An 18,635-nucleotide genomic window follows, 5' to 3' on the forward strand; every position below is an offset into this window, starting at 1 on the left:
TTTAAATTCTTTCCATTATTGTGTGTCTGGAAAAGTCAGAGTGTATGTGAAAACAAGCCTGTATAGCGTGCAAAGACACGGCCACCAATTTCCAAACGTGATACATACACTGTGTAGCTGAATCTGACTGAGACAATAATTAGTGTCTGAATGTGAAAGACTCCCTTTTCAAAATAATTCTGCAACAGGCAATGTTGGGTATTTTTAATTGTTGTTACCCTACAACATTAACTCACGTTAAGATTCCATGTTACTTTAGACTTTACAGCAGCGATACACAGTAGTTCATCTCCATCTGATTAACAGTTTATAACATGTGAAGTGGCATGAAGCTGAAATGAAGAGCTAACTTAAAGGTAAAGCAGAATAACAAATTCCACTTAATCTCCAGCCTTATGTCCAACATAATCTTCATAATTCCTTTCCTCTTCCTCCACTATATAAAGGAGCTGCAGAGGTGCTTGTCTGCTTTCTTGTTTGTTTTTTTTTTAAAACTCACACAATTCTTAAAATTCATTCCTAAAAAGGTTGAACTGTCACCCTGAATACTTCCCCAGTAATTTCAACTGTCGCAGACTGGTTTTAGTTTACTAATAAAATAATCACTGGGGTTTTCTTCCACAGCAGTGGCTAATTGTAGCTGATTACCATGATGTTCTCAAGGGAGTGAGTTTTCCATTAATATTTATATTTAAACTTTTTTTCGTGCTACAAGAGAAGACAAGATGTAAAGCAACAGTTCCAGCCAAATCATTGTTGGCTCAGTTTTTAGCATCTAATCACCTACCTCACATACCTATCATATAGTGCAGTAGGAGGCCACAGGTGGCAGAAAACAGCACTGAAATTATACTTCAGCTGTTGAATGCAAGTCTCTCAGTATGTGTTTTCTACTTGTATGAATTCTCTTAAATATATGTATCAAATCACTTTGCAACTAAAAAAAGTTTACTAATTCTATAGGGGGTATAAGAAATACAGCTCCTGTTCATGGGTATCACAGAATTGCAGGGGATGGAAGCAACCTCAAGGGAGCATAGAGTCCAACACCCTGCTAAAGCAGGCTCCCTACAGCAGGTCGCACAAGGAGGCAAGCAGCCAGGTCCTGAATATCTCCAGAGAAGGAGACTCTACCACCTCTCTGGGCAGCCTGTTCCAGTGCTCCACCACCCTTACTGTAAAGAAGTTCTTCCACATCTCTTTATGGGACTTCCTATCTTCAAGTTTTAGGCCACTGCTCCTTGTCCTATCACTACACAGAACTGAGAAGAGCCTGGGCTCATCCATTTGCTTCCCTTCATAATAACTGCAAAAACAAACAAGTTTCAGGAAGTTGTTTATTTAATAATAAAAACAAAAGTTTGTTCTTTAAAATAGATCGTTAATTCAAAACATTATGAGCTCTTCAGATTAGATACAGTGTCATTTTCATAGTTCAAAAAACAATAACGCTGTGAAGATTTTCTAGTAAGATCACTTTCTCAGTCTTAAGTTCACAGTTCTCTTAAGATCAATGAACAGTTGTCTCTTAAATGGAACTTTTTTGTAGTTGAGTAGTTTTCCTAGTATAGTATACAATTTCTGTAGTATGCAAATCCATTCCTAACAAGAAGTTAGTCATCTTCAGCTATGAACCCCTGTTTCTTTACATAAATCTGTTATCCAAACTAAAATTCAGTCCTGCTCAGGACACAATGTCCTTTTAAACAAAAGAAAAAAAACTTACTAGTTCCAGTTCAAAAGCAACAGGTTTCTATAGGTTAAGGTATGCCCAAGCAAGTCACTAGCCTGACAGGCAATACAATGTAAACAAAAGCATTTCAAAATGCTGTTAGTGACAGCCAGTATTTTTCCATAGATAACTTACATCTAAATTCTACTAGTGCTGTGAACTTTAGAGCCAGCTCTAGCTATAGGCATGATGCATTTTTCAAAATATATTAACAAGGCAAATAGCCACTTCACCTAACTACCATATGACATGAAAGACTGCTGAGTCTTTCACACATGCATGGTCCTCATAACACAATAAATAAATATCTCAAAACAAATGCTTGTAGAGCATCTGGTATTACAAACACACATCGTACAAGGGTAGCAAAAGCTCTTTGAGAGTTTATTCTATTACAACACTGACCTGATACTGAGAAGACACCAAGTATGAAGTTTCCATCCTCAGCAGAGTCCATACATGAGCCTGACAACCTCAAACTAAGGTTTTCTAGCCTGCTGTTTTCTGTTGGAGAATTACTACAAACATAGTTTTGACCTACCAATTTGACAGTCTGTAAGTACAGTTTTTAAAATCCACAATATTTAGATTTGTTTCTGCCTTGAAACAGTCACTCCATTTCCTAAAGAAATTACACAGTAATTAGAAAGTGGCAGTAATGTATATGACTGCTTGTTAAAATCTTTTCCAGTACAATTTGGTATGAACCCCTCAAATTAGTAGATGCTGCTTTGTTTGTAAAAGAGTAAGGCTTAACAAAGCAGATGTTGCATTTATTAATCACTGTGCCGTTTAGTCAAACTCCATGGGGTTCTAAGGGATAAGGGGAGAACGCATCCTTAGTTAATACATATATTTAGCCACAAGATCTCATCATTAGAAAAAATGGTCATCTCCACCAGCAGAAAATAGATTGATTGTAAGCAGGTAACGGCTAATTTAGATTTTTGCTTTAACTATTAACACCTTAAAAACTTTACAAACCAACTTACAGCCAGTTTCTGTGATCGCCTTACCAATGCACTAGGCCTACTTTTCAGCATTGAGGCTCTGCTCAAGCATTTCCATTATGAACATGTTTTTCCACATATCCTGCTGTAATCTTCAAAACCAAATTGTTTCATAAACTGCACTGCCTTTAAAAGGAATGTAAATCAGCAAGAAGCCAATCAAGTTGAAGAAACAAAATAGAAAAAAATTAAAAAAGGAAAACTCATCTCAGCTGCAGCTCTGTTTATAGAGTATCTGCTACTGTTTCTAATACTATTTCATTAGATCTGTTTTTCAGTTTCCAAATAATTCAAAACAGATTATTTTCTTCTACAAAAACATTCAAGAATGCAGTCAGTATGCAGAATTCCAGCTGGATGTCAGTACTAGAAGCTGGTACCAGAGTCTGTCTAACCAAGCATTCAGCAGAAACTGCACTAGGTATATTTTCTTGAAATTTCAAGCCAGATTTTTAAAGACCATTCTCCTATATGACTGTAAAATATATGCATGCAGGTGTTAAATACAGAGGCGCATAAACACAAGGGGCAACATATATAATGTAAACACCCCGAACTAGATGAAAGATTTCTGGACAGCTGCTGGTTAGGAAAACACTTGCATAATACATGATACTGCAGTGGAGGAGGAGAAGATAATGAAGTCATCCAAATCTGTGCAATTACTTTTTTTTTCCACCTCCAAGGCGCTCAGCTCGGAGCTTACTTGTATTTCTCTTTCCATTATTCTGCCGTCTTCTGCCATGAAGTTTGTTGAGCATTAATAGCAGGATGTGCGGCGCCTGGAGAATCATCTCCATACGTCTGTGACAAATGCAATACTGTGTGCTATGTGACAAAAAATGAAGCAGTGGAATATTTTAACAGGAAAGGAGCTCAGCAGTGCATCCACATAGTTTGTTACTGGAGCTATTAGACTCTCACAGTGCAAGTAAAGAAAGGAACCAACAGAGAATGCTTCACGGCAATTCCAGGTACATCCTGAAATCCTTTCAGGAAAAGGCAGTCTTTCTCAGACTGGTGGTTTGCTAGGAACTTTTCAGAGCTTCTTTCGAAGATTAAAAAAAACTGAGAAAAATAAACACCAAAAACACACATTCTCCTATCTTTCGATGCAGAAGAACTATGAATACTATCTGTGTATTTTTAGAATAGTCTCCTTCACATAAGGAGGGAAGTTCTAAGTCTTCACAGAAGGGAGGCAGTTCAAAGCCTACTTGCATTAACTTTGTCTTAGCCTCAGTTCAGTCCAATACCTTGGAATTTGGCTGTCTCGGTGCAAACAAAGTAAGTCCTCAGTTCTCCCTTTCCTTTGACGTTAATGAGTCCCCTACATTCACACGAATATCCCAGGTCCTGTAGAATTCTACTCGTTTCTTCTGTGACCTTTATGTGAAAAGAATTAGAAAACTCTTTGAAATAGTACAGATTATTCAAAGAAGAAAAAAAAATCCATAACCAATTAGAAATAATTTCTTAGAATTTCCAAAGCTTGTACATTTATTTACCTGGATTTTTCCAAGCTCCCCTGTACTCTCCATCCTGCTGGCAACATTAACGGTGTTACCCCAGATATCATACTGAGGCTTCCGGGCACCAATTACACCAGCAATCACAGGACCATGATTTATCCCTTTATAAATAAAAGCAGATATCTTTACTGAAGCAGAAAATTACTTGATATCTACCTTCATTATTAGCTATAAATTGTCAGTCTAAAGGAAAGACAATAACAGAAAACTGCACCACACTGACTGTCTAGCAGTATTACCACTGACGTAGCACTGAGTGGCATTTGGGCTTGGGAGATGTGAAATTACTTACTGTATAATGGAAAGTCCAAGGGCTAGGATAGATCTCATGCCAAAGCAAAACTTCTCATTCTTAATATATAGAAAAAAACACTTGCATAATGCTAACACTGACTTTATTTAATTACAGGCTATCTCCCTCTTCACCTGCATCTGTAGTTTTCTCCAAACTGATCCAAGCTGAAGTCCTCCTGTTGCTCCTTCCAGTGATTAGAAAAAGGCATTCCTTAATTAGCTTGGCATATTAAAAAAGCTAGACTAGACAACACTACTTGCAACTGTTCAGCATTTTATAAGCACCTAAATACTGCACTCAGAGTTAAGTATTGAGTGTTATGGAATGCTCCACTTGCCTAAATACTTCATTTTTAATTTTTATGAAGATGAAAAGTTGGTGCTCTTGACAACTTACCAATACGTAATCGGAAGTTGTTGAAGGAATGTCGGTTGATGCCATCCAGTTTACTCATCAAGGCAATTCCATATTCCACCATAATCCCAATGTGTGCATGTTGTCTCTCCTTATCCTACACAGTTTGTGACATGTGTTAATGATCAAATAACAACACAGAAGGTTGGATTTAGGCTACTATTCCAAAACAGTACCATTAGTGTATAAAGTACATAAGGATAGGGCCACGGAATAAAAGGGCATAGTTCAACAGGTATTCAAAATTGATTCAATTCAACTGGCATGGCTAGTTATAATCAATTTACCTATCTCCTTTTGAATTCCACATTTAATGTACATGCTTTATATGTACATAACAGCTACCTGCATCCTAATGTCCTGTGTAATCCCACTATGGTGAAAGTGAGCCTGCATATAGAAAAAACTGCTCTTAATTCTTGTTGTAGAATGTTTCAGATTCAGATCTAACGCAGCACTAGAAGAGTCTCTTTTTGTACAGGTTCTCAGGTAGCATAAAAAGCTTCCTGTCACATTCTGAGATGGCTATTTCGCTGGCAGCAATTCTTTTACTTCCTTATCATTAGAGCTACTGTTATGCCTCTAGAAATGTTAAACTACAGTAATCAGAGGGAAAAAATGTAAGAAATATACTGGGGTTACATTCTTAATGCTTGCTTCAAAAATCGTAAATGTGAGACAATATGCTTTCGTGACCTTTTCCCACGTTTCAGAAGGTCACTCTTGATAATTTCCTTTTTCCGTGACATTTTCTTCTGTTGCTTTGAAATGCACATGCAGGCATGGTAGCCTCGTAAAGCACAGAACACTGCAGGTTGATTTCAGAGAAAACTCACCTGGTTGTTCTCTTGGCCCGGTGTGACACTGAGGCCAGCTGCTGCCATATAAGTGCTTCCAATTGTTTTTATTTTTTCAACACCACTGAATTTAGGTTTTAACAAGAGCTGTTAAGGTAAAGAAAATAGAGACTTTAATAGCCTATTTCAGTCTGCAATGAACATCTCCAGGAACACTATCACCACACGAGCATTAGGTGTAAGAAAGCACTGAGTATTCAATTCGCTGTCTTGGTCTAAGAGTTCATATAATAAAAGTAGTGAAATTCACAACTTTCAAGCCATATTACTAATGAATTAGGTGATCCCATGATCCCATCAGATGGAATAAATTTTATTTCCAAGATCGCAACGCTGAACTCAAAGTATTAGTTCAGACTAAAGGTGTTATTTCTCCCTCTGCTGCTCACAAATCCAGCGAAGCTTTTTACAGTAAGTATGTAATCCAGCCCCCTTTAGCCAAAACCTTAATTACCTCATCAAAATCAGCAATGATTTCATTCAACAGTCGCAAGCATTCCAGACCTTCTTTATTGACATCACACTCAGTATAAAACACCTTAAAATCTGGCACTGATGCAAACATGACACAGACACAGTCATAAGATTGATGGTACCAGTCCTACAGGAGAAGAATATAATCACACACTGTCAGCAGTTGATCTCCACCACAGGTATTCACAACCACGATTATTGTTTGCAGTGGGTAAATCAAATTACAGTTTTCCTATAAGCTGCAGTACTTTACGATGGGTGTGTCCAATTTCAAGAGAAAAGTTAACAAAGTTGATTTGCCTACAGTCTACTTATCTCCAATTCTAATCTGTTCTAGACCATGCCTGTTTTCTCCCACTCAGCATGGCTATAAAATCAGCAATATTTATTCTGATAACATGCTGGCAAAATCAGAAGGATGTCTTTGAAAAATCATTAATGATCAACTTTTCTCACAGGGTTTGTTAGCACAGAGATAGTAGCTGTTGCTGGACTAACTTGGTTAGAAAGAAATCCTGTTTTCTCCAGTAAAATATGGTCTTTAGAAAGCAGTAAATCAGCGTTATTTGGCAAACTCAAACCATGTCCCAAAGCTAGGTGATCAATTCTGAAAACAGATTTCAGGGACTGACACTAAAATTTGCATTTTTTGAGCTCTCCTGGATAGCAGATTAAATTACAAAGGGACACAAGCAAGATGGAAAATAATGCAGAACCTTGTAGTTTTCTGTGTGCTTGTTAGCCTGATGTTCTGTGCCAAAGACATCCAATTTACTGTCATTAGTAGAGAGAAAACCTACCTCATTTCGCTTTTCACCAATGAAATAGGCAGCGACGTGTGCTGGAAGTACATTTTCCAGTAACAGCCTGTTGACATTCTCCATTGTTTCAAACTGCTCATGTTCTTTTTTAAACTTATTCTTCCACAGACAATCCAGTCGACAGTAATAGTCAATCTGCACAAGAACACAATATGATAAATTAAATAAATACATATAGTAACTTGCTGAAACATACATGAGTCCAATTATTCTGACAGTGTGGAGGCAATAACATTTCTTTAAAACCTTCTGAACCTAAACAGTTACAAACAGTGTGCTTCAAAAATGAAGGTAGAAAAATAAGAGGCAGTCACTATGAATAAATGCCATTCAGGTAGCATCAGGTGTATTTAAAAAAGATATTTTATTAATTGTGTGATTGTTTTTACCTTTAATTGCTACCTTGATTTAGGATAATTACATATACATATAGATGGATCCAAAGTGAAGGAAGTTCAAAAAGTTATGACTAATATAAATACTATTTAAAAATTTAAAAATTTTCTCTTTTTTTAAAAATTTTTTTTTTTTTTTTTTTTTGCATTATCTACAGTTAACTACAAGAGAAGAATTTATATATATCTATATATACCCACATATACATTTACATTTTATTTAAATTAACTGGCTGCAAGTAAAGGACAAATAACCCATTGCTTTTTCAGTACATACCTGCTTTGCAAGTAACATTAGGGTTATGTAGAACAGAACCAGATATATATTAATCATTACTCTTGGCTCTTCAATGAAAAGCCTGTAAACAGGAAAGCAATACAAAATCCTCTGTATTAATCCCATACGATTAAGAGTTGCTCTGGGGGTAGGGAGGGCAACAGAAAGCATACACACATACAGATCACCAATGTCATTTTTGCCAATGGCTGTCTGGTTGTGTCATTATCTGATAGTGAAGAACGATTCCCATTCACAGCAGTACATGAACTCTTCACACAACAACAAAACAGTACTGAAACTTCATTAATTGTTGCAATGAGGTATTGCCCATACTGTCCTACAGAAAACACAGCCAACAAGGCCTTCACATTCAACAACAAAACCTTCTTATTTGTAGAAAGGAAGCTGATAACAAATAAGAACCAGAATTACTAAAAAGTCAGCCATTAAATTACTCCGTGGAAATCTGAGAGGCATTTATATTTTTTAGTAAAATCAGTTCCTCATTACACTTTGAATTTTCAACAATGTATCAAACTAAATTCTCATGATATGATTAGTCTGGGATTCAAGGCTAAATTAGGAGCTCATTTAGGCTTTTTTAAACTGTACAGAGAGCCCACAGTTGGTCTCTGCAAAATCAATTTATTCTAATCATCAAGTATGAGAATATGCTGAAAATTTGAGAAAGAGACCTGCAAATGAACAGTAAAAGTTCTCCACGTGTTTTTTATAGTTTCTTCAATTAGATCAGGGTATTTCTGTGTCACTGGGGTTAAACTTAACAAAAAGCTTTATAATGTCTGACTGATGCAATTTTGCTATCTTAATGTTATAGCTATTATATCAACATCTCCTTTAATAGAACATTATTGTTAATAAGAAATTTTCTACCACACCTGGTAACGTTGACAGGGACACTCGTGTTTCTATATGGAAGGGTATTAAAAATGATGAGGTATACAGTTACAGCAATGGACAGGAGGAGAACTTTGAGTTCGAAGCTCATTTGAAGAAATACTGAGCAAGCAATGAACCCCAAAATGCAGCAATAAGCATAATACTGGAAAAGAAGAATTTAAATGCAGTTGCATTATTCAGACTTTATGCTGCATAAGGCTTTCAAACATAGCAAATGCTCTAAGCTCATGACCATCTAAATTTAAATAAAAGAAACTATAATCACCAAATACAATTAAACCTTTATTCTTAATTGAACTACAGTGCAGAATGTAACACTTCTCCTAGCTACTACTTTTTTGTCGGAGACAAACCTTTAAACAAAAAGCATCACATGCCAATATGTGCAGCATCAGATTAAAACTGAAGAGTATTGAAAATGTACCTTCTGAAGACTATGAATTACTTATTATGAGTTCAGGAATAACTTAAAGCAGCTTTATAGTCCAACAAACTGGCTCCAAGGCAGAAACTCCAGACTTCTCATCCTATTTTCATAGTGCTCCCTTTGTAACCTTAAGCTGATCCTACATTCTCATATCTCTCTTTTTCAAATGCCCCCCACCCAAAAAAATTGCAAAGCCACACTTCCTTCATTACAGCAGCAGCAACTGAAACACGTGATTTCATGAAGAACTTTGTTGCTGCTAAGCACCTAGAAAAGCTGTTTTTTAGAGCAACAAAGCCTGACAGTCGTCAAAAATAAATACAGTATTCAAAGATCTGGGCTTTAAAATAAAATGTATTTACTACTTACAGTTTCTTCAACGAAGTATTCAGTTGTGTTTTCAAATGACTGATTTTCAAACATGCAAGAACAGAAAATTACAAAATTAGATGAGTATAATCTGCATTAAATGTGTGTAACTTATCTGTCCTTAAGGCATCAATCAAAGGGTCCTCACACTGGCTCAAAAACATGTTCTTCATATAAAGGAGTGGCCAGGTGACAAAGGAGCATCCCACAGACTTGAATGATCTCTAAATAGAGTGTTTTGAAGTTAAAGAACTAAAAATATTAAATCCCTAGAAATGATACTTTTGTCTCGTTACCGAGTGCTGCATCTAACTGTCCCTGACACAAATGCTAGGGAACAGCTTCCAAAAGTGCAGAGTAACCAAAGCAAGCTAAGTCTTTGGGTTAATGCACTACTGATGGAGCCTTCAGAAAATCCCTAGAAGATGCAGAGTTGAGTCACAGTTAATCACAGAAAACACTTCAAGAATTGCCTTGCGGAAGTAATAATCTTTGAGTTCAGTGACTTAATTCTATTTTTATAAAAACAGGAAAATGTATAAAAATACTGCATCCATTTATACTATACACACCATCCAAGCCTTATTTCTTTTTACCTGAGAAAAGAAGACATAAGTCACATTGGCAGTGCCATTCAAGTCATTCAATCCAGTAAAGTTTGCAGCACTGTTCCTTTCAGTAGTCTCATTTATTAGTAAAAAAAAAAAAACAAAAAAAAGACAAAACCATAGAAATCAGTTGGCAGGTAATTCATTTTAAATGTCTTCTCTCCACATGTTATACAGTGAATCCTTATCTGCTTGCCCTTTCAGCGCTACTGCAATATAAGTGTTAAAGTTTCATGATGCCCCTTAAATGCAAGAATGTTAAAATGGCCAAGTGTTTACCTTTTGTTCATTTATTTGGAGGTGAAGCTTCATATTACATCTAAGCTAATCCAGCAGCTAACTGGCACAGTAAGACTGGTGAGTGGGACACAGCTGCTGTTCCTGTTCTCGTCTGGTGGTGTTCACATGACACCGCTGTGAGTCAGTTCAAGGACCTGAGCCAGCAGAAACACAGCCCTACAAAAGCTGCAGAACAGCTTTCAGTACAAACTCCCCACGGAATCAGGAGACTGATAAACTGAGAACGTGGAATAGGAAATATGTCACTTTCAGTAGTTAGCTACCAGAGAGGTTTAACTGTTAACTTGATGTACATAATGCTTGTTAACAACAACAACAAAAAATGGCATGGTCTTGAGCATAAGGTAACACCAGAGAGTGGTTTTTCAGATGTGTGTAGCCCAGGTGGAATACAATACACAACTAAGGCTAAACATGGATTCTGTTTGCATCTAGTCTAGCATTAACGACTGACAAGGTCTGTGTTCTACCCAATACAGGCACTTAAACTTACATTAAAAACCAGAAGACATCTTGGTGATGATAGTCATAATCTATGGTAATTATAAATGCCATCTTGGAAGCAAGAAAAGGTGATGTAAAAGAGATCTCAGAATTTTAGTTTTTGTGGGATTTTTTCCTTTGAATTGTTTTATTTCGCATGGCACATTATCCACATGCAAGTCATCTCAGGTGGGAATTGGACACCAGGAGAAAAGCAAGAGCTAAACCCTTCATGAAAAGAACACAGAACGCTGCTCAAAGTATGGTCACAGAATAAAGACAATGCAATTACTTACCAAGTTAAAAATGGCTATAATCAACAAGGCACCTATGGTGATGAATGCTAAAGGAAGCCTAAGTAAAGGCATTGTTTCCACTTTTTCTGAGATAATGCAAAGACGGCGCAGGAAAGGCCACCTTTCTGAGCAGCACTTCTGGTCAAAAAAAAAAAAAGTTTCAGTAAGATGGATAACATAAGGGAAGAAATATCTGTAAATCTGAAAATACTTCGTGTGTGCAAGAGAGAGAAAAGACCCTTTTGTTGAAATCCTATTTTACAACTCTGAATCCAGAAATTCAGAGTCAGTGCCTACTACTTTGGATTCCATGCTTGAAAAGCGAGAAAATGCTTTCTCATTCCAAAGAATCACAGAATCACAAGGTTGGAAACGACCTGCAAGATCATCTGGTCCAAAGATACTGGGTGATTACATTTTTTTGAGTTTCTGCTATAAAGATACAAAGTTAGGATCTGATTGAAGGGGCTTGAGAAGTTTTAGAAAAATACAATGACATCCTGCACTGCATTTTTATTCAGTTACAGTGTTTTTCTTGGAACTACATTTGCAGGCTCTAAACCAAAACCAGTCAGTTCCTTTGCCATCCTAATACCCTCCATTTGCTGTTGCAGAGAAAAACCATGTAACAGAGCTTATGATTTTAAGAGACTGCAAACATTGTGCAAGGGTGCTACTACCAAACATTCCCAGTGTAAAACTCAAGCCTGATTGTAATATTAGAACTTTTCTTTTTCTTTTCTCCACCAGTTTTTACATATGTAGAAACCACCCGCATACCTATACACACACATACCTCTCTACATAGACATATACACCATCTACACACATAAAATCCACCTACCTGTATAAAAACTGTATGTATGTAAAAGCCATGCATGCTATCTAACTGTATCTAACAAGTTATTCATATGTTTATAATTTTTGTAGCGCTTTACAAATTATTATGAAAACTAATTCAAACTTTGTTTTGCTTTTAATATTGTTTCCACTATAGAAACCTCAGGATTTACAGCCAAAATTACTATTAATGACACAGAAATGAACATAAATAAGAAAACAGCCCTGCCACACAAGTGTTAATAACTTCCTCCTCCCTCCTAGCCACCTATTTTAGTACTCAAATTATTCTGAATTACAGTAATAATTTTCAAACACGACAATCCATTTCAGGCAGTAAAATCTTCTGGCAACCTGAGGTCCTACACTCCTGCAGCTCCTATGGAAACTAGCAGCTTACCCCATCATCCTGAAAGACAGACTGAACTGCCAAATCACATCTGTCCACATTTTTATACGTACCATACATTTCTCAGCAAAGCACACAAACAAAATAAGTACAATGATGATTCCAACGATGCCAAAGGAAATTCCTAGTTTTGCAGTTCTAAAGAGAAGAGAAAGCATTTAAACAAACCAGCGCTAAACGAAAATGTCATTCAGACTGCACTTCAGACTAATGTTTCCTAACACTGTTTCTCAAATTTTGAATAGGCTTTTTTTCCCCTTCTGTTGGCCCTGGATAACCATCAAATTGCTCAAGTTACTGTTGCTGTATTGTACAAATACAACTAAATTATCCTATTCCCTCACCGAGGGCCTGAGCTATTACCCTTATGCATAAATCACATGGAAATTGCACTCCAACAGCCGTGAAGAAAACAACTGTGCTATAAACTTCAGAAACATCAAACATCTGCTTTCTTGGAAGTATGTGAAGAAATTTGAAGCTCTTTTCTTGCAGCTCTACAGAAAAAAGGAGCACTGAGCACCTTTTTACCAGCCATTCTTCCGCACTCAGTCAACGTTTTTACAGCCAGCTGTTACAAAACAGTAATCCTCAATCCCCAGATCATCTCCCTGTGTACACTAAAGAGTCATACAGGTTATTTAAGAAATATCTATATTTTATTTTCGTAGTGATATCTGGGCTCATTTCCCAACAACACAAACGCACCCTTTTATGGAGGGTTAAATTACACCCACGAGGGGCACCCCTCAGGAACCCCAAAGGACTTCAGAAAGTTTCATGCATGTGAGTTTCAACTTCAGCTATTGGCTAATTTGAATTAGAAGTTATTAAAATGCTGGCACTTACTTGGGCATTACAAACACTTGTATCAGAAAAATACAGAGGAACACAAAACTTGCACACGCAAAGTAACTCTTCAGTTTCAGAATGGTGATGGTGCGATACTGAAACACAGATTTTAATAAATCAGATTATTATAAAGAACATTACCTTGTTTAAAATGCTATACTGTTTTTGTGATTACATATATATAGAAGTTTACACTGCACTATTCAAAACATACACAGAACTAAAAAACAACAAAAGAAAGTCACCTGAACGTTTGCAACATACACCAGCCCAGAGCAAAGGATAATTTTTAGCCTAGAGGAAAATCCAGCACCAATTATGTAAATCAGAACTTCACAGATTTGTGAGATCAAAATCCTTACAAAAAAAGGACATACATGGAAGTAGATCTAGTGTATAGACATGTGTGTGTAGATATACATACTACATACATGTGTGTGTTTTTACAAATACACACACACTACATATTGGTTCATTATCTATATGTGCTCCAGCAACTATGCACGTGCATCACAGCACAGCAAATTTAGGAACCTAACTATAATGGTATTATAGTTGCAATGAAACAACCACGGAAAGTAATTTCATTATGGATGCAGTATTTACATTTTTAAAATTCTCATTACTTTCGAAAATTCTTCATATAGTAAAACCAGCCTAACTCCTACTGACTCCTTATGGCAAGAATTTAACCACAGATTAGAAACACTTTCCAGAACATGGATTGTCAAGGAAGAGTGGCCAACTTAAACGAATCATGAGACCCACTTTCCATTAGGTACCAAAAACCTCTCTGGGTTTGCACTCATCTCCAGAATCCAGTTCAAGAATGAAAACACGGTTTTAAGTATACTGTTATGCTGCTCTGAACCAGAAATCAGACCAAAAACTATTATTTTGCTCTTACCAACCTCTTTTTCAAGACCAGGTTCTGCAAATATCAGTGAAAATCCACAGAAGTCATCAGATTTGCCACACCATGGGCTGCATGCACAGAGATACACATGTTACAGAATGTACAGAACAGCCCAGGAAGGATGCAAAAGCACTGTACTTATACAGGGTGATGGTGCTGCAGATTTATACACATTTGACTGCTCTGAAAAGTCTTTATAATTCATAGGGTGACCCATGAACTGCTAAGTTTTTAGGTTGTTGACAGGCAGATCCAGAACTTGCACTAACGGCAGACTTTGCCATTTATGTGCAAAACGTAACCCCAGACCTTTTTTGCAGTTTAAAAATAGTCACATAGGACAGCAAGTGTTAGAGATGGCTGACAGCCTCCAAACTCTGCCCTTAAGTATTACCAACAGCATCACCTACTAGGAATAGTAGGAAGAACAGTGTTAATGTCCTTGCCGTAATTTAGATGAAAGATTTTCTTCTTGAATTCACTGGTTCACATTTGATAGGAAATCTAACTCTGTATTTTAAAACAAAACAAACAAACAAACAAAAAAAAACAAGGAGAAGACAACGTTGCCCACTCTTGTCTGTTTTTAAATGCAACAATAGAATATGGACCTACAAAAATCATCAAATCCAAATGCCTACTAATGCCAAATGCACCATCTGCTACTGACTGACCATTTACTATGAACTAATCTGACATTAAACCAACTTTATTAATACCCCCAAACCACATTTTGGCTTTATATATAGGCTTTGGTCAGGACTGCACCCCATATCTTCATACTTCTTATTTTAATAAACAGAATACAAGTATTAACTTCCTGTTCCTGCACTGCAACTCAACTCATTGCTTTGGACAGTCCTAAAGTGATAACTCTGTTATTTCACAGTGCCATACCACATAGAACAGCTAGACTAGCCACTGGCTTGCTCAAAGAATGAAAATAACAAGATTATTACTGAAAACTAAAGCAAAAAGGAAATTCAATTTAAACAAAAAATTGCAAGACAAATACCTGGTAGCACTTTTGAGAAGTAAGTTTTGCATCTGGAGTTAAAATAGAGAAAAAAAAAAAGATGACAGAAAATAAAAGCTTTGCATACTTAGTTGAACTGAGTCCTTCAATGGTTGACATCATTTCATCATAAATATCTTCCTCTATTCTTCCCTTCTGAGAGGAATTTCTGTGAACAATATGAAGTCCATGTCACAAATGCTATTCAGAAACCAGTAATCTCTTAATCCTCTCTATCCAAGCTACACAGTGGAATTATCACACGCACTGTTTATCTTAACTAAAAAGCTTTTTGACAAGTACAGGTATCCTGAATCACATTAAAATAACATCTGGCTACTTTCAAAACTGAAGGAAGATGGGTTGGGGAGAAAGCCTTTAGAGAGTGCCAACTATAACAAACATGAATTTAGATGCCTTTTAAAAGTCCAGAGGCCTAGCTGAACATTTTCATTGTGGAAACAGCATACACACTGATTAATCAGCCGAAAGATCACATAACTATAGTAGACAGAACAGAGAATCATGTATCAAGAAAAAAAAACCAAACTCAACAAACCTGTCAGAAGTCCTCTGGCGCCCAGTGGAACACAGAGGTATTTCCTAAATCATGTAAGGAATAAAGAACAAGTTACACACTCAACAATGTGAACAACTATTGAGAATGAACTATTGAGAGGAAGTAAAAAAACAGTTTTATTGACAAACATTCAAAAAACATTCTCAAACATAAAAGCCTATCAAAACCAACATTTTCCAGCAACATTTTCTGCTTTAACAAGTGGGTGTTTTCTGTCCTTTCTGTAAAAATTATTAGAAAATAATTTAACAAATAATTTCTCTGATTTTTCTCCATACACTGAAATAACTAAGATGAGCAGAGACAAGTAAACAGGAAACTACTTGCACAAACCTGAATGGAATGATACTTCATTTTTTAAAATTGCCACTGCCATCTCTAGGCCTCTGTTGGGCCTTGGAAGCACACCTGAGAGGTGAGCATCTCCTCCTTTCAGCTTCCAGTAATGGCAGATCATAGGAAAAACGAGTTTTCTTAAATTATTTACTGACAAAATCTTACTATAGATGTAGGGCCGATTTATTTTCCATAACATTTCAAGTAAATCATGAATGCATCTAGAAGCTAGAAAAGAAATAATTTGTCCTAAAACCACACATATTGAGTACAACCCAGAATGGAGAAATGCCAGAAGAAAAGATAGTTTCAACGTTTTTCTTTGAATGTTTCCTACAAGCATGATATGCTAGACTAAAGTGGAGTGTGAATATTGTTCTGACTGCAGTAGTTGTTGCACAGATACCTGCTCAGTTCTGTACACATATTTAAAGTAACGGCAGAAATTCACCCACAAAAAACACATCAGATTTCAAGTTTCAAACCCCAGACACAAGTAGTTCATAATTTTAAGATGACATAAACACTTCAAACTTCACCTTTCTTTGCCTTCCTTGTGAAGTCGAAGAGTCACTGCTCACACTTTCTCTGTGGTTTAGGTGGGCAAAGGGCCTGGCTGCTCCCCAGGACTCTAAATAACGTGTCATCCGAACAGATGCCCGCATCTTCAGCCCATCATTCACTCTTGTTTTAGGAAGATGATTATTTGATATGCACTGTTTGGACTAACAGAAAAACACAGTAACTTAGAAAACAGGTAATGATACAAATTACAAGCAAACAAAGCTCAGTGCAGTTGAGTAACAGTAAACTAACTAACCTAGCCACTTATTAGGACTTGACATTCATCAGCAAAGTTGGCCAACCTTGATTCCTTTCTCTCATTTAATTAATTTCAGTTGTAGCAAATCATGACATAATGAATTTGCTTGAGCTGCCTTTACAAGCCTTCACTTGTAAAACAACTTCCAAGCTTCCTGGTTTGAGAGTGATGATACCAGAGATCCTGGGACTATAGGTACAATTTCCATGCAATCAGCATAACAGCAGGAATATAAGATTCCCAATTTCTGAGCTAGAGCATATCAAAACAATAGTCAGCAAAAAGATGACAGACTCCCTCTTAGATTATATCCTTATACAACAGGTAAACAGGCAGTGCTCATGCAGCAGTTCCTCTGTGGGTCTAAAAGGAAGATTAAACTACAGAATAAATGGATGCATCACTGACTGGCTACTTGCTACCATCTCATGGGTATCTCCATGTGAGCAGAGACCACTTCAATAGAACTAGATCTTCAATCCGTGGACTGGGCATGCAGTGGGGAAGGTTGTTTCAGTGTTGTGCACATAAAACATACAAGGAAGATGAGTTTGAGCTCTTGATAATTAAAAGTGGCTCTACACTGTCTCTCCCTGTAAAGATCCTGAAGGAAAGGAGTTCACCGTTTCTGTTTTTCCTTTTGAAGTGCTTTATTTGCCATCCGCAAGCCAATCCAAACTAGTAATGCTTGAGGCGTTACTCATCCTGAAATGGGTAACAGTTTCTAACCTCATAGCTTGAAAGGAAGGTGAGCCTTGCATATAAAACAGCACGGAGAAGCTACTGGAAGCTGCTGGAAGCTACTTCACAGAGAACATTGTATCTGGAAGTGGCTACACAGCATGGGTGTTCTCTCACGACTTCGTATCACCTTTTGATTTGAATTTGTAAGTCACATGCTTCAAGCAAATACATGGTCGAATATAAATGCTGACTATATGAACCACGTATGAGGTTTCAGACACAGAACTGAAGGACGTGCTTTCAGATCTGAAGTCCCAACTCTAAATTATTCAGATGACTCACCCCACAGACACCTCTAATTAAAAAGTACGAATTTAGATATGTGTTTAAAAACACGCACATACCCTTGGATCAACCACCAAGTAGGTTTTGATATTCATGGATTCGAGGTAAGGATCTCTAAGGTGTCCATTTCCTTCTTCTACTTCATAAGCCTTGCCCAAGTGATTTAGCGTTGCTTCAGTGATGTGTACACGACTGAGAATGGAAGAAAGAAAAAGACAACCAAGCATTTAGAGAAAGGTCATACTAAGCATTTCATTTACATTTCAATGGCTACTGCTACATTTCTGCTTTTCAGCCACCACGTGCTTTGGCAGCCAACTCCAAAATCCTGCCAGTACTTAAAACTGCATTTGCAATCCATCACCGCAGTCCTTTGTTGTGCATCTTTCATACAAAGTATCCCAAAAAACACTTCCCAGAATGAGATAGCATCAGTACAAGATTAAAAAGAAATAAGCGCAGTAAGAGAAAGAGGGAGATAGGAGAAAAAACATCATTACCGAAGATCTGATGACTGAGAAAACAGACATACAGGCAGGTTGTTGCGGATGGCAAGAGCTGCACGGAAAGCTCACATAAAACGCACAAAGGAGGACTGTGTTGGGCTGGCAATGCACGAGG

The 18,635-nt window shown here is 37.0% G+C and overlaps 1 protein-coding gene across 5 annotated transcripts in view; it reads right to left on the reverse strand.

Annotated features, from left to right (window-relative positions):
* Positions 1 to 1,323: 1,323 nt before the first annotated feature.
* Positions 1,324 to 18,635, reverse strand: part of ADCY7 (adenylate cyclase 7) — a 59,640-nt gene continuing 42,328 nt past the window's right edge. For 4 of the 5 annotated variants that reach the window (XM_042821384.1, XM_042821385.1, XM_042821386.1 and 1 more), the window contains 18 exons: positions 18,074 to 18,206; positions 16,702 to 16,887; positions 15,806 to 15,849; positions 15,335 to 15,415; positions 14,227 to 14,299; positions 13,313 to 13,410; positions 12,517 to 12,601; positions 11,215 to 11,352; positions 10,124 to 10,210; positions 9,528 to 9,566; positions 8,710 to 8,873; positions 7,808 to 7,889; positions 7,115 to 7,270; positions 6,295 to 6,441; positions 5,820 to 5,927; positions 4,966 to 5,080; positions 4,251 to 4,375; positions 1,324 to 4,128 (listed from right to left, as the gene is read on the reverse strand). In XM_042821384.1, coding sequence (XP_042677318.1) covers positions 3,982 to 4,128; positions 4,251 to 4,375; positions 4,966 to 5,080; positions 5,820 to 5,927; positions 6,295 to 6,441; positions 7,115 to 7,270; positions 7,808 to 7,889; positions 8,710 to 8,873; positions 9,528 to 9,566; positions 10,124 to 10,210; positions 11,215 to 11,352; positions 12,517 to 12,601; positions 13,313 to 13,410; positions 14,227 to 14,299; positions 15,335 to 15,415; positions 15,806 to 15,849; positions 16,702 to 16,887; positions 18,074 to 18,206 — 2,008 coding nt within the window. In that variant the 3' untranslated portion in view covers positions 1,324 to 3,981. The remainder of the gene's footprint in view (positions 4,129 to 4,250; positions 4,376 to 4,965; positions 5,081 to 5,819; positions 5,928 to 6,294; positions 6,442 to 7,114; positions 7,271 to 7,807; positions 7,890 to 8,709; positions 8,874 to 9,527; positions 9,567 to 10,123; positions 10,211 to 11,214; positions 11,353 to 12,516; positions 12,602 to 13,312; positions 13,411 to 14,226; positions 14,300 to 15,334; positions 15,416 to 15,805; positions 15,850 to 16,701; positions 16,888 to 18,073; positions 18,207 to 18,635) is intronic. The other variant, XM_042821388.1, reaches the window with a different exon arrangement.

This window comes from Centrocercus urophasianus, unplaced genomic scaffold (genome assembly GCF_019232065.1).
Source record: "Centrocercus urophasianus isolate 14NV4802_14NV808 unplaced genomic scaffold, USGS_Curo_1.0 seq_2, whole genome shotgun sequence".
NCBI classification, from domain to species: Eukaryota; Metazoa; Chordata; class Aves; order Galliformes; family Phasianidae; genus Centrocercus; species Centrocercus urophasianus.